This window comes from Sturnus vulgaris, chromosome 3 (genome assembly GCF_052056855.1).
Source record: "Sturnus vulgaris isolate bStuVul1 chromosome 3, bStuVul1.hap1, whole genome shotgun sequence".
Classification (NCBI taxonomy): Eukaryota; Metazoa; Chordata; class Aves; order Passeriformes; family Sturnidae; genus Sturnus; species Sturnus vulgaris.
In genome coordinates this window covers 91,614,053-91,628,632 of record NC_142245.1, presented here as the reverse complement: position 1 = coordinate 91,628,632, position 14,580 = coordinate 91,614,053, and the positions used below count along the sequence as shown (strand labels likewise).

General features: G+C 38.4%; 1 protein-coding gene across 3 annotated transcripts in view; it reads left to right on the top strand.

Annotated features, from left to right (window-relative positions):
- MLIP (muscular LMNA interacting protein) overlaps positions 1–14,580 on the top strand; it is a 108,020-nt gene that overhangs the window by 52,938 nt on the left and 40,502 nt on the right. For all 3 annotated transcript variants that reach the window (XM_088162269.1, XM_088162268.1, XM_088162270.1), the window contains exons 4-5: positions 2,953–4,578; positions 9,811–9,879. In XM_088162269.1, the coding sequence (XP_088018395.1) occupies positions 2,953–4,578; positions 9,811–9,879 (1,695 nt within the window). The remainder of the gene's footprint in view (positions 1–2,952; positions 4,579–9,810; positions 9,880–14,580) is intronic.

Below are 14,580 nucleotides of genomic sequence, written 5' to 3'. Positions count from 1 at the left end.
GGACATGTATATGTGAGGAGCTCACGAGAAGAGAAAAAGGCTTGCAGTTGAATCAGAGACCAAAGAAACAGAAATCCACTTTGGTCACTCACTTCTGCATTAATCCAATTCACCTACAGGACGGTTTTAAACCAGTAGAGAAACTGAACAGAAAAAAAATCCACTGCCTGAGGGAAGTTATTATACCTTGCCTGGCACTGTTGAGGCTGCAACTGTAAAGCCATGCTCGGTTTGGAGGCCAGCAACCCTCAAATCCAAGAGAGATGTGAGGAAGGGAATAGAGTCCAGCACAAAAGTGTAAATGTGTCTGGGGCACATGTGAGCTGAGGCTGAAGGAGCTGGCTTTGTTGACTCCCACCAAGAGACACCTGAGGAAGCATCTAGGAACTGCCCAGAACCACTTGCAGGGCAGTTACAGACATGACAGAGCCAAACTCTTCTCTGCAGGGGCAGGTGAGGCAGCAATGGCTGAAATCGCAGTGTGGGAGATCCCATCTGGACATCAGAGGCAGCTTCCCCAGTGGGAGGTGGTGCAGCAGTGGCACAGCCTGCCCGGGGGTGCTGGAGCCCCATCAGAGCTCTGGAGACTGGGTGAGACACGGCCACAGCTGAGCTGAGCCTCTGGTGCTGATGAGAGCCCTGCTTTGTGCCAGAGGCTGGACTAGACAACCTCTGGAAGTCACTTCCACCCCACTTTGATTATGATTTCCTGATCCTGTAAATAAGAGCTTGATCATCTATAGATGTGGTTATTAAAACTGTATTGCAATGGCGAAATCATTTCTGAAGACTTGATTAATGGCTCAATTAGCTCAGCACGTAAATGTTCAGTGGTATTTAAACTAGATAATAATACTGCAAAATGTCTTTATTTTACTTGCAGGAGCATATTTGTTATCTGCTACCATGGACATTTTTGTAGCTGCTTATAAATCTTATTAAGTTTCAACTAATTAGAAGTCACTGCACATCCCGTGCTTTTATTATAAAGTTTCATATTTGTTCCTCACTTTCTTTTAATCTGTTGTTTTTATAAGGCAAAATTTATCTATTCTATTTTGAAATATAGGTTTCATACCCCAGCTCTGTTTTGGTAGCCTATTAACTTCCAGAATTCATTACTAAATTCATGAGGCTGCTCCAGATTATCAGATTTATTACCACACTGCTTTTCATCTCATTAAATAATTTTATCTTTCATGATATATTTAAAAATAATTTTTCATAATGATTAAATACTGGTAAATTATTTTCAATTTCCAGTATTTTTGCATCTTCTTAATTAGCAGCATTTTCAACAGGAGTCCTAATTTCTCAGTCAGATAGAATATATATACAATGATATAAGCAACATGATTTTTTATATTCCAGTATTTACCCTGTATACATCCATTGACTTTCCACTTTGAAATGGGATACCTTAACACATAAAACACAAGAAGCAATGGGAAGTTAGTGTTGTTGTAAAGTCATTTGGAGGTTTTGTGTTTATTCCGGTAAATCAAAGCATTGACCTGGCTTTTCTGAAGTTACCTTATACATAAAGTGTCTTTGGTTTAAAAGGCTTGCTATTTATGGGATCTCTTAGGAGGGAGAGCTCACTGAATTTAAGTTATAAGGGCTAATAGGGTTTTGAAGTGTGTGTTTATCCCATATTTAGGCATAGTTTTGCCTTTGAAAGCTTTTAAGTGTTGCTCTTCTGTTGCAGCTTCTTCCAGCATGTGCTCTCACTTGAAAATTAGTTGTTTTGTTCTTATTTTTGTTTTGTGATATATCAATACTATATTACATAATCATAATCATCGTCACCATCATCATAATTCCTCTCTATTATGGGTAAGACATGTATTAAAAATATAATTCATAGGCTGAGCCACAGCCATGAGCAAATTGTGTGTTAAACTGAACAGTATAATTGTCTTTTATAGAGCTGCATAATATTTTCAGAGTATCTAACAGTAGTTGAATAGGTGTTCTTATATTTACATCAAGTTTGATGAAATTGGAGTCAATTTCCCTGCTTTCAAATTGCTTAGTCAAATGTTAGGTGACAATTTGTATCCTTTTGGTTTTGCAGTTGAGTTTAATCACTATTTCATACTGATATGTTTTATTCATATTGTGTATACCTCAGTTTTTAATTTCAGCATTATAATAACTTGGAAGATTTTGAGAGAATTTCTTTCTTTAGAAGCATGAAACTGTATAACAGGTTGATAATATACTTGTATGCTCTAATTAGTTTTGACAAATCCTAATTAGGATAGACCCAAGAAAAAAGACACTCATGAAAGAGCTCATTACTGTTTTGTTAGTGTATCGAAAGACTGTGGAGAAGGGGATAAGGACTCTTCCATGCCTGCAGACTGTCAAATGCTCTGTTCTGTGAATGACAGGAGAAGTGAAAGGCAGACTGGATGTCTGATTTAAGTAATTCCAGGCAAATTTCTCATTCTGATATCACAGTGCTGCAGAAGGGGTTGTTTACTGCACAAGAAAGAGAATACTTGAATCCTATTTTCAAAAAGGCTGCTTTCCACTGAACTGGCAAAGTGAGATGGGACACTATTGCAATTTTCTTACCTTCCATTGCGTTTATATAATGTGGATGGCATCACATGATTCCAGACACTCATGGCACTACTGTCTTGGGTTTTGCCTAAAATGAAAAATATTGTAGCCTTGAATCTTGTTTATATCAAAAAAACCAGAGGTGTCATAAACCCGAAGTACCACATAGCTTTTCTGCCTCAGTCACCTTCCTTGTGAGGACCTTATCCACCAGGCTTTGTGTCCAAGCTTAAAACAGCCCTATGCCTTTAACCCACACAGCAGTACTAATGGAAACCCTATACGCATGACCACACGACTGAAATATGGGGTGTTTAACAGTTCCACAAGTTCCACCTATTTTAACAATTCTGTTTCTGTTTTTTTTTTTTTCCTCTCCAGTTAATTTCTACTCTTTCCACCTCTGATCATCTTTCCTCTAAATCACCTGCTGTCCACTTAATTTCTCCAATTAATCAGAAAGTAGCGTGTGGTGCCATGGTTAACATGAATCAAGCCTCTTCGCTGGAAGATTCCTGTAACAACTGGCAGTCAGCAAGTGGGTTTTCTAAGCAAGACTCATCTCTCTACTTTCAGTCTGCTTCCCATAGTTCACCTCCCTCAATATCTAAAATATCCTCTTCTGCATCAAAGAGTTGGCATTCTACTCCTCGATTGTCTGATAATCTACAAACAGCAAGTCTCTATAGCCCTGGCTGTGTTTGCAAAATGGGAGGCTTCACCACATCCTCTGTTCCAGCAAGGAGTCCAAGTCTTTCCTCCAATCCTCCACGTTCAACTGAAATTCAAGGATCTTTAGCTCAGTCTATCTCCCCCAGTTCTTCCAAAAGATTGGATGCTTTGTCTCCTCTCCCTGTACATATAGTAACACATTCATTATCTCCTAGCCCTAAACCTTTGTCTCCACCCTCTCTTTATGGGTCCTCTTCGACCATATGTAGTATAAATGAGCCTTACACACAAACATTATCCAGAGGAAATTCAGCCAAGTCAGGAGTCAAATCCCCTCTGCCAACCAGACTGACTCTCTTAACTGCTATTTTAAGATCAGGCTCCTCTCAGCGGAGGCCACTTTCTCCTGCTTCTTGTCCCACATTTTCCCCTAGCTCCCTTAATTCCTCAACACTTGCAATAGATCAAAAGTTCAAAACAACTCCCCCAACCCCCAAGAAATCATTTTCAAGCCCTCCTATAAGGCCAGATTCTTCCAGCAAGGAGGATTGGCTTTCAGGATGGGCTCAGCATCTACCTTTACCTTCCAAGCCTCATCCCACCCCTCGAGCGAGGTCCCTTTCTCCTAAAAATCACCTTCCCATTCAATTACGTTCTCCAGACTGCCGAAATTCTTTGTCATCCCCTGTCTCCTCCCATAGAAAATCAGTTGCCTCTCCAGATTTGCAGTCTTCACTGTCTCCTCCTTGTGCCCCAGCTCCCTCTTCCTTTGCATACTCCACCTCTCCTTCTCCAGAAGGGCTGAGCTATTCTGCCTCCAGGTCCCAGGCACCTCAGAAGTCTCAGAGAGTGAGCACTTACTCGCCCATCTTCACTTGCCGGTCATATCCTTTGCTTTCTTCTACCAGTGTTAGTGATGCATTGTCTCCTCCCCTAGAAAAACACTCATCTCCTTCCCCAAGTCTTTTGCACTCACCTTCTGGATCTAAATCAGATTCACCCCAAACATTTGTTCATGATATCAGTGCCTCCTCTCCTACCCCGTCTAGCATCTCAAAGCAGTGGTCTCTCCCACGGCCTCACTCTACCCCACTGGTTCCACAAACTGGCAATATTTATTCCCATCCACTGCGATTTAATCCTCCACTGGTGCAAGAAAATTTTAGATTTAACTCCTCCCCTCCAAGACCTGAGAATTCTGCCATCTCATCAGTGTTAAAGTGCAGATCTCCCATCTCAGACAAGTCACCAGGCACACTGTCATCAAGACCCAGAGAGCTGACTTCACCACAGTCTTTTTCCCTGCCTTCTGACCATGAAAACATCAAACCCAAGGTATTCTTGATGCATGCTTATTTTATAATAGTTCTTTGTCCCTATAAGAAAAAATCTCATCCATGTTGCAGAATACTAGTAAAATATATGGGATGTGGAAAAAATGTGGAAAAGGAACATATTTTGTATCAATGATGAAGACAGTGAAAATGAAATCCTACCCTTCAAATTGCTACCACCATTTTTTGTATTATGGAGAAGATGTTGTAGGAATCCTTTAGGATAAAAAGAAGATACTTTATTCTTAAGTAAGATGATTTACTATTAAAGATGGATTTGTGTCCAGCTGCTCTGATATACATTTTGTGCACATATTTGTGAAGCTTGACTAAAATCCTGGTGTATCAAAAATCAACCATGAAGCTGTTCTGGTCACTCCATTCTAAATAAATCCGTATGTGATCCCAGGGAAAGTAATAGAAATGTGGTGATCTTAGATCCAGGGCTGAGCAAGGAGCAGTTTAATCTAATCGATGTGAACTAGGTGTTCCACTGATAAGTGATTCCCAAGCACCCCATCCTGCCTGTCCTCCTCATTTCCCAGGAGGCTTTCCTCACCCCAGCCACCCTGGGACTAGCCCAGAGGCAATAATGAGCTCAGCCTGAGCAGAGTTTGTGGCCAAGGGCCAGAAAGGGAAGACGATGACAGTCTTCTGCTTCTTCCGTTTCTTTTGTACTCCTCTGATCTTGGTGTGCTAGACAGAGGATGAGGGGGAAAGAAAACTTCCTACAGCCAGACCTACTGCAAATGCAAAAGTCTCACACCTGGCAGATCAGCCATGGTCCTGCTGTTTGTCATCCACCCAAAGACAGGAGAGTCATCACAGAGTGAGAATAACAGTGATGGCAATTCCTGCGGGAGGGCTTGGGAACCAGGCACACTGGAGATGGAAAGGAAAGGAAAGGAAAGGAAAGGAAAGGAAAGGAAAGGAAAGGAAAGGAAAGGAAAGGAAAGGAAAGGAAAGGAAAGGAAAGGAAAGGAAAGGAAAGGAAAGGAAAGGAAAGGAAATCTAAAAACATGCAGCAAGTAGGTGAAAAGAAGAGGAACTACTATGCAAGAAGGAGGCGTTAATTGCAGAAGGTACCAGAGCTGCAGGAGGCTTTCCAGCCTCTTTTATCTTATCTTGGCACTCTTGTGCTTCCCTTGTGCTTTGTTCCCTTCCTCTAACTCATATCTGAGCTCTGTCCATCACACAAAGTCTGTGATAATTTATTGATTTATTTGCTCACAGCACAAAATTACAGCCTGGCCTGCCAGATCAAGTTGTGTCAGATGTGCTCCGAACAGCTTGGCCATGGCAGGGGTGACTAAGATGTTAATTGGAAATGAGAGGTTAAAATCAGCACAAAGTAGCAATTGTCATGAATGGTTCTTTAAAAATCCAAACAAGTCAAGAGGAACCATTGTGCTGAGCAAAGCTGTAGAGTGTTGTCACACCCTGTCAGCATTAGTTAATGAAACAAAAAGATATATGAAATTGTAGAAATTCCAAGAAAAAAATCCCCTGAGACCAAACTGTAAGGCATGACCAAGCCTGCAGATTGCAAAACAGTTGCAGTTCCTGATAGCTGGTGCATTGAGCACTGTGAGATCTCTGGCTGTAAGGAAATTCTCTGTTTGTGACACAGAGCTATTGCCTGGGTTTATATTTGCAGAGGTTGTTATACTGTCTTTCCTACTGTCCCTTTTCCTACAAATTCTGCTTTATCATGCGATATGGTGGCACTTTTGAAGCTGCCTCACTATTCCATGGAGACTGGAAGAGTGTCCACCAGTACAACAGACTTGGACCATTAATCTGGTCTAATTTTTAATCATGTAGACAAAGCTGACTCAGCTGGAGAAATGGAAGACCTAAAATATCTAAATCTAATGCAGCTGGATATTCAGTGAAGGAAAGGTCTCTCATGGCTTTAAAATGTGAGCCTGAGACTTCATCTACTGTTTATAATACTGTTCATTCAACCCTCCTCCTGCTCGCACTTATTTCCATCCCTAGATCATTATAGCTCAATAAACTTTGCTGATGTGTTAATGGTAACAGGCTGTCCAGTGATATTCCAGCCTCAAATCTCAGTATATTTCCAGAGAAAAAAAAAAGTTTTTGAGGAGACACGACTTTAATATCCTAAGCAGCATTTAGGTCTCTTTAGTACTAATCAGCTCAACTTTATAACTAGACAAAAAGTAGATTGCTTCATCTGATGATTGTTAATGCATGACAAAATCTTTTCATGTATGAATGTGCTAAGTGAACATCGAGGGAAAAAGTCAAATCTAGAAGTGCTTGCCTTTGGTGTGTATAATTTGGCATGTGTAATTTTTCAACCTTAATGTTGCTTCAACAGTCATCGCAGCAACATTAAGACACACATTAAACCAACATCTCTTAAACCAGAATTCGGACATGCACCAATTAGTGCAAATCAAAAGATAACCTATTAGTCTGTTTTTACTGTTTGCATATGTATATATAAGCATGTGCTTTCCCTTGGTTTATATTTGTTAATGATTTTAAAATGGGAATGTTTTTGCAAAGTGAATATAAACATAAATCCACAGATCAGTGTGAAGTGTCAGCTTTGGATGACCACAGGAAATAAAAGCTCTCTCCCTAGACTTTGTAGATACTTTGATAGTGTCCTCACAGACCTAATATAGAAAAATGGACAGTGAGACAGAGTAGGGACAGATAAATTCTGCAGGAACAGTTGTTAGAATAACAACTTCTAGCTTTCTGGTTTGAAAAAACGTTGTAGTGGTTTCATAGGGTATCATTCTTCCATATTCTTTAATTTTTCCTATTTGAATGTAGCTCAGGAATGCATATAGGTCTGCCCAAATCAGGAAACAAACTGACTTCAGCAGCATGGAGCTCAGTACAGCTGCAAAACCTATCATAAAGCAGGAAAGATTATTCATGAGCAGCTCTATGCTACCATGCTTGGTCACTGATTTTAAACCTTTATAGCACGTCTAGCACATTTTGTAGTGACCCGTGGGTTCATTTAGGTATTGAAAGAAAAATTTAGAAAACATGAAATAATGTATAAAGAAACATAGTAATATAGATGAGAAACCGAATTAAAGGCTTTCCACTCATCTCAGACCTGCAAAAAGAGCACGTTGCTCATGGGTTCTGCAGTATTTGGAAGTCATGAAGCACATGAAAGCAGTATTGAAGCTTTTACATTTTAACAGTCTGTTATATCTTTGTTTAGTTTATATAATAGTACAACTGACCTCAAAGTGATCATAATTCTCTTTTCATATATGATGCACATTTCATCATATGTAAAAGCCCATTTGCTGGTGAAGATATTGTATTTCACATGTTCAATGATACAATTTTAGTTGGATATCAATTATAATCAAACAAGGATACATTTTGTAAATATGCCTATTTTAATATTTGGAATTTGGTCTTCCATCTCAGTGATCAGTATTTTATTTTAGTTTAAAATAAACATAAGTTTAGTTAGGCATACATTTTTTGTATATGCATAAATATATCTATGGAGCTATGCAGTGTTGCTGTCTAAATGTTCAAAGGTTAGGATTCAACTCAAATTACTTTTGACATTTGAAAGTTACATATCCAAGCACAATTTAGGTGATTCTATTACAGCTAGTGGAGAGAATATGGTGTATTTAGAAGATGATTTTATTTTACCTTTCTATTTGCCTATTTTGGAATGAGATGAATTCTGTAGAAATGTCTACGATTATAAAAAGCATTAGTGTTGACTGAAGAAACTGAATGGTAGACATTCAAGTTAGAATTACTATCCCATGCTCTAAACTAACCCTTCCACTAAAAAATAGAAAGAAGTTCAGTTCCAGCATTTGCATTCATCTGCTTTTCAATCTGTTCATTCAATATGATTGCTGTGATTACTGACTTCTTGAATGACTCATTCTGCAGTTTCTGACTGAGTCAAAACTCAAAAGCAAGCAACTCAAAAGTCAAAAGTAAACAATATTATGTATAGAAAGAAATAAAAGGTTGTGCCCTCCATTATTTCAAGACGGGTGTGTGGATAAATTTCTTATCTGAGTAAAAATTTTGCCCACTCTCCTGTCATCGAGACCTTTAGTAGATATAAAGAAAATAAAAAGTAAACAAAAGAATGACCCAAAATGCAGCATGCTGATTTAGACTGTGATCCCATAATCACCAGTATTTTCTGTTGCAGGTAATGGTACGTTAAAACCCTAGCCTGATTAACAAATAAGTTTATTTCTGGCTGACTGTCACAGAAATAAACAATGACTAACTTAAAAGTCTATTGTGTGAATTTATCACTTTTTTGTCACTTTTTAATACTATACTATAATATAACATAATAATTCTAGCAGTTCTAATTAAGAATCTTACCTCTTGAACTCCTATAAGTATAGAAGAATCTCATCAATCTTTTAAGAATTACTGAACTCAGCCTCTATATTTGCAAAGAAAATGTAAAAAGTATGGTTTATAAAGATTTAAAAATAACTGGGCAAACTAATATAGCCTAAAATAGAAATTATTTGAAAATAATATTTTTTAAGGTTGATCTTAGAATTTTCATACCCAAAACCATACATTTTTTATGGTTCAGATTGCCAGTTCTGTTAGCTTTGTTAGAGTGTGAAAGTTCCTATACTTATTTTGTTTGGGTGGTAGAGTTATTTATTCAGGAGATGAAAAGCTGCATGAAGATTTTAATGATCTCTCCACTCAAACCAGCAATTCAGCATTTAAGGATCATAATCAGTCTCATGAGAGCCAATCACAGAAATCTCTCTGATTTCATGGTTCAGGATCACACCACTCAGCAACAGTTGTTGAGGTGGATATACTGACAGAAGGAGCTGTGCATTTCCATATCAAATCACAAGAAAACTTGGAAAAAACAACCTCCCCTGCTATTCATTTAAGGATGGTAGTCAGCAAAAAGTGGTTAAACTTACTTTGGAAGCTATAAGGTAGAGGGAATTTGCTTTTCCCTACTTCATCCCTAAGAACAAAACACGTACATTACCTGACTTCAAAACCTTAACAGAACCACTAGATTTATTTTAAGAAATAGTTTTTCTAGGAAATACATGAACATTGTTTTGTTGCAACGTGTCTGCAAGAGGATTGTAATCGTCTTTCATTCTGTCCGTACCTTTCCCCTGTCTTCCCTCTCTCTCTCTTCTACCCTGTTTTACTTCCCTTCCTGCTTTCTGGTTTACCCTTTTAACAGTACAAGATCAAGACAAGCTACAAGGCATTTGCAGCAATCCCTACAAACACATTGCTTATGGAACAGAAGGTTAGTGTTTGCTCAAGGACATGGGCATTGCATTGTATATTTGGGACCATTCAGCTTCGTGTACAAGTTCTGACATTTCTGTTGGGGGATACTGCAGAATGTAAATTCTGGGAACTAACTACTCAGGATTATAATTCCAGCCATTTCTCAGGGTCATTCACTTTCACTGAAGATCAAAGACTTCACTAATCTGAATTTCTGAAAATCAATTTACTATTAAAAAAGAAAAAATCCCAGTGTCCTAAAGGACTTGCCTTTTATGGCAACATCTCAAAATCTGTTTTGTTATTAGAAAGTGTCTGAAGCTCTGTTGTTCTGGAACCTGACAATCAGTAGGTCTTGGTCAGTTAATGATTATTGGACAGCTGCTTATACCCTCAAATTTAACATCCCCAAATATGCAGTTTTGACCAGCTGTCTTATTAAATAGTGAGAACCATCCTGGCCATTGTTCTGACCTCTGTTAACTTCCATTCTTCCTGAGCACTGTAAGAGCTAGCCAGTGGGCCATTCCCAGTATGTAGTTTGTGGTAACAATCATTTTCTGTAGGAGAAGCAGATAGATTCAAACTCCAGACTTCAGTGCATTGATTTACTACCAAAGTCACAGTCAGTAAAGTCTTATTTAGATAATTCAACTTGGAAAGCCGATTGAAAATTTAAGCTTTGCAGGAAGGTATCTTGCTCTCTCAAAATACTCATGGATATTTCTTTTAAAAATATTTTTACCAAATTATATTTGCTCAAAAGAATAGCTAAGTTTAACAAAAAACTTTCTCTGATGATCATGAGCTAAGTGTCTTGCATGTATAAAGACTTACTTAATCATGCTAACATCCAGTTTGTAGCTTTATCAGAAAAGGCTTTCTGTTCAGGACATAGTTGAAGAACTTAGCCTCTGATAATTTTTTTAAGCATTCCTGACTACACGTCTAAATATTTATTCACACATACAGCTGATTTACAAAGCCTAAATTTATTAGTTTGGGTGAACTTAACTGTTTACAAAATCTGAAGATGGTAATTTTTTCCTAGAAATATTACTGATTGTGATCTAGTAATTATCAGTTAAATGCTATAGATCAGATTCTTTTTGAGAAAAAAGAGACATTCCTTTATTTTCCAATGTTCTTTTAATCATGAATGATTTTTTTTAATCCTTTGCATAAAACTTAATCCTTCCCTCACTTAAATCTTTAATGCACTAATGAAGGTTATGTTTGCTTTAGCTTACAATATGGTGCAATAGAAACGGCTCTGTAAAGGAAAATAGCTGATGCAGGAGATCCTACACCCCTACAGAATGTATTTTGGGAGGGTTTTGTTTGAGCAGAAAGCCTGTTAGCGGGTGGAAGAATTTGGTGGACTCCTGCAGTATCACTTCATGGTTGACTACACCTGAAAGGCACTGTTTGTGCACTCTGAGACTGCACCACTCTGCCAGCCAAGCCAGGTAGGTGACTCTGAGCAGGGGACTCACTCTAAGATCACACTCCTGATGTGAACTAGTGCCTTTATGTCAGCTGTCTGATTGCACTTTTTCGTAAGAAAATGGATTTCTTTTGATGGTATTGCTGCTGCTCTGTGGGGCATTGACTCACAACCTGCATGTTGCTTATCCCCAGTACAGAAAACTGATTTGTGCAATCTAATGCCAGCATCCCTATTTAAGAGTGTGCTGAGCTTTGCACCACTAATTAGTGGTTTGTCATCAATCCCATCTGTTTCTGTTCGGAGCCAGGATTATCAGAAAGGCGATCGAGCTGGATTCTCCTGTTCGGACTTGGATGTTTATTATATCCTATCAAAGAATTACAGAAAGCACAGCAGCACTTCTAGCTCCTTGCTAGAAGTAGGAAAAATGGCCACAGCTGAGACTGCTTCAAGGCCTTTTAAAGCTAAACACACCAGTAAAAGTTTTACACCTATATTATTTATACTTTTAACCCAAGAATAGATTCCCATGACCCTTAGAGTTACTTTGAACTGACCAATCCAAAGGTAACTACCTAAGTTCTGTGACGAAGAAGGAAGAGAAGAAGATGAACAAGAAGAAAGACACCACCCAAAATTCTCCATCTTGTCCCCTAGCTACCACTATACTGTAAAAGCTCAAATTTAAAACCCATCACCCAGTGAAAACACACACATCTAACTCACTACACATTTGTGATTTCTAACTTATTATTCATATTTACAAATCTTCTCCAAGGTTTCAGGTCCAGTGCAGTGTTTCCAGGGGGTCTGTGCCTGGAAGTACAGAAAGCTCAAAAACTCATTTCCTGAGATCTGACATCCATAGAAAAAGTAACGACTCAAAAGATATCTGTGTTTAGATAGACTTTTGGTTATCCACTTATTTACTGAAAATCATAGCTTTGGTGCATCCTTCAGTAGTGAAAGTAGTCATGTAGTACTAATAAGAAATCAATTCTCTGCTATAGGATTTGCCTTCAGGAGAGGCTCTTGGCTAAGTAATTTTGTAGTTGTATGTTTCAGCATTGCTTGAGCAGATGCTTTTTCCTACCTTGGGAATTCTGGATGACAGTCTCCTGTTGGTCTACAGCAGCAGCTAGTTGTAGTGCTTCTAAACTAGTCCCTTTGTGTTAGCTGATAAGAGTTTAGATTACGACTGCTATGAGAAAGCATGAAGTAGTCACATGGCACACTCAGGCCCCATTGTACCAAGCCTTAATATCCAAGTATTCTCCTCAAAAGTGTTGGGTGGGCAACTCATGATACGTTCTAGCTCAATGACAGTAATTATGTTGTTCCCATTTTATGCAATTTTTTTATACACAGCATTAAAAAGAGTGAGATTTAGGACAATAAGATTTTAACTGCATGAATGATGTTTTATTAACATTAAAATAATTTTTATATGATTGGAAATACAACATAATTTTAGATATATTTTTTAGCCTATGGTGCTAAAAAACTGTTTTGCTATGTAATTAAATTAGAAATGCACACTGTCAGAAGTCAACTTTTTCCCATTGTGTGAGTAATTATATTACTTAAATTAAGTGGTCATGAGAAATAAAATGAGTCAGAATTGTGTTGTGGATGATCTTAGTAACAATTCATCCACGGTATTAATTAGGTCCCATGACAGAAAACTGCCACTCATGTGCCATGTAAAGTGCAGTGATTTGTCTGCCTCTAAATTTTCTCTTGGTGTCTAACTTTTTCAAGTTTTCTTTTACGTTTGTGTAGATGCTTTAATTTAAACAGGCATTTTTCAACTTCTGCTTATGAAATCATTAGGCTGTCATCAGCTTAATATTTTTTCTAGAACAAAATCTTCTAATCCTCCAGTATTCTTCATCAAAGAATGTTGTTCAAGTATGTGCCCATGAGTAGAGACAAAAGGCTGAATGGCTACATATGCGTATACTTTGAGAAACCCAGAAGTGGCTTAACCTCATCAAATCTCCTCACTGGCAAACTTTCCAGTTGTTTGAGTTTGTATGACCCCAGTGTTTCTCACATCACCTGTTCTCTGCTCAGAAAAAGCACTATCCAGGATGTCTCTTGGAAGATTGGGCTGTAACTTCCTTCACAGCCAGGAGAATTTTTGAGGGACTTGTCCTCAGCATGGTCAGGCTCTGTCAGCGAGCAGCAAGAAGGGGTTGCTCTGCAGAGAGCCGAGATGGCAGCGAGGATGGCAGGATAATGTCCTTGCCAGTAAGGGCACAGCTCCACAGTGCCTGAGCAAGGATGGCAGAAATGCTGATAATGAGCTGATGATTACCAGGGTCAGTCAGCAGTGCCATCACAGCTGCACAAATCCAGAGCTTTGAAGCAGGTCCAAGACTGTGGTACTGAACTCTTCAGAGCAGTGGATGATAAGATCCACTGGCCAGAAGAGGAAGCTGAACAAGTTTAATCTAGGCATAAGGCAAAAATGTGACAGAAAACATTAATTAACCATTAAACTGAAATAGGCTTTTTATCACAAAAATTGAAAAATCAAGACAGGACAATTTTCTGGCTCCTCATATTCCAGATAGTCCTGTGGTTTAAAGACGTCATACTAGGTGAGCACAGTCATTTCTTCTTGCCTTATTAACACTAAGACTTATTAACACTAAGTGAGTCACCATTCTGCAGTCACTCACTCTTGTGTAGGTTCTACAGTTATATGGATATTTACAATTATATGGATGTGGTCACAGTCTAATTCAAAATTCCCTTCTGAATTGGGTAATATTTTAAAAAGTAATGTGTCTGTTATTTAGAGGTTGTATTTATCAAATATCTACTACAATGTCTTTCAGTCAAAATGGATAGATGAAGAGTTTATTTCCAGGAGCTACAGAAAAATTCATGACTTTAAATATCCCGTGTTAAGAATGAAAGGCAATAATTTGTGCAGTTGCAGAGTGACAAAAGGACCTCGTTTGTCTGTAATAGCCAAATGTGCCAATGTAGGAGCAGCCTATGAACTCCTTCTTTCTTTCAAGGGTCTTGAAAATAGTCTCTGAAAACAAGTTCAATTTAATCTTCCGTATTGTATAAAATTTGAGATGTAACCCAAAAACTGTTGTAGGCTTTAGATTTAGAAACCAAAAAAGTCTTCTCTTAAGAATTCAGTGGTCTTTGGTCTACAGCAAGGTCTATGCAGGGGAATATGGGTTTGCTGTATTTGTCCAGCTACTCATCCCCTCTACATACTGACTGGGGTGAATTTCCCATGTC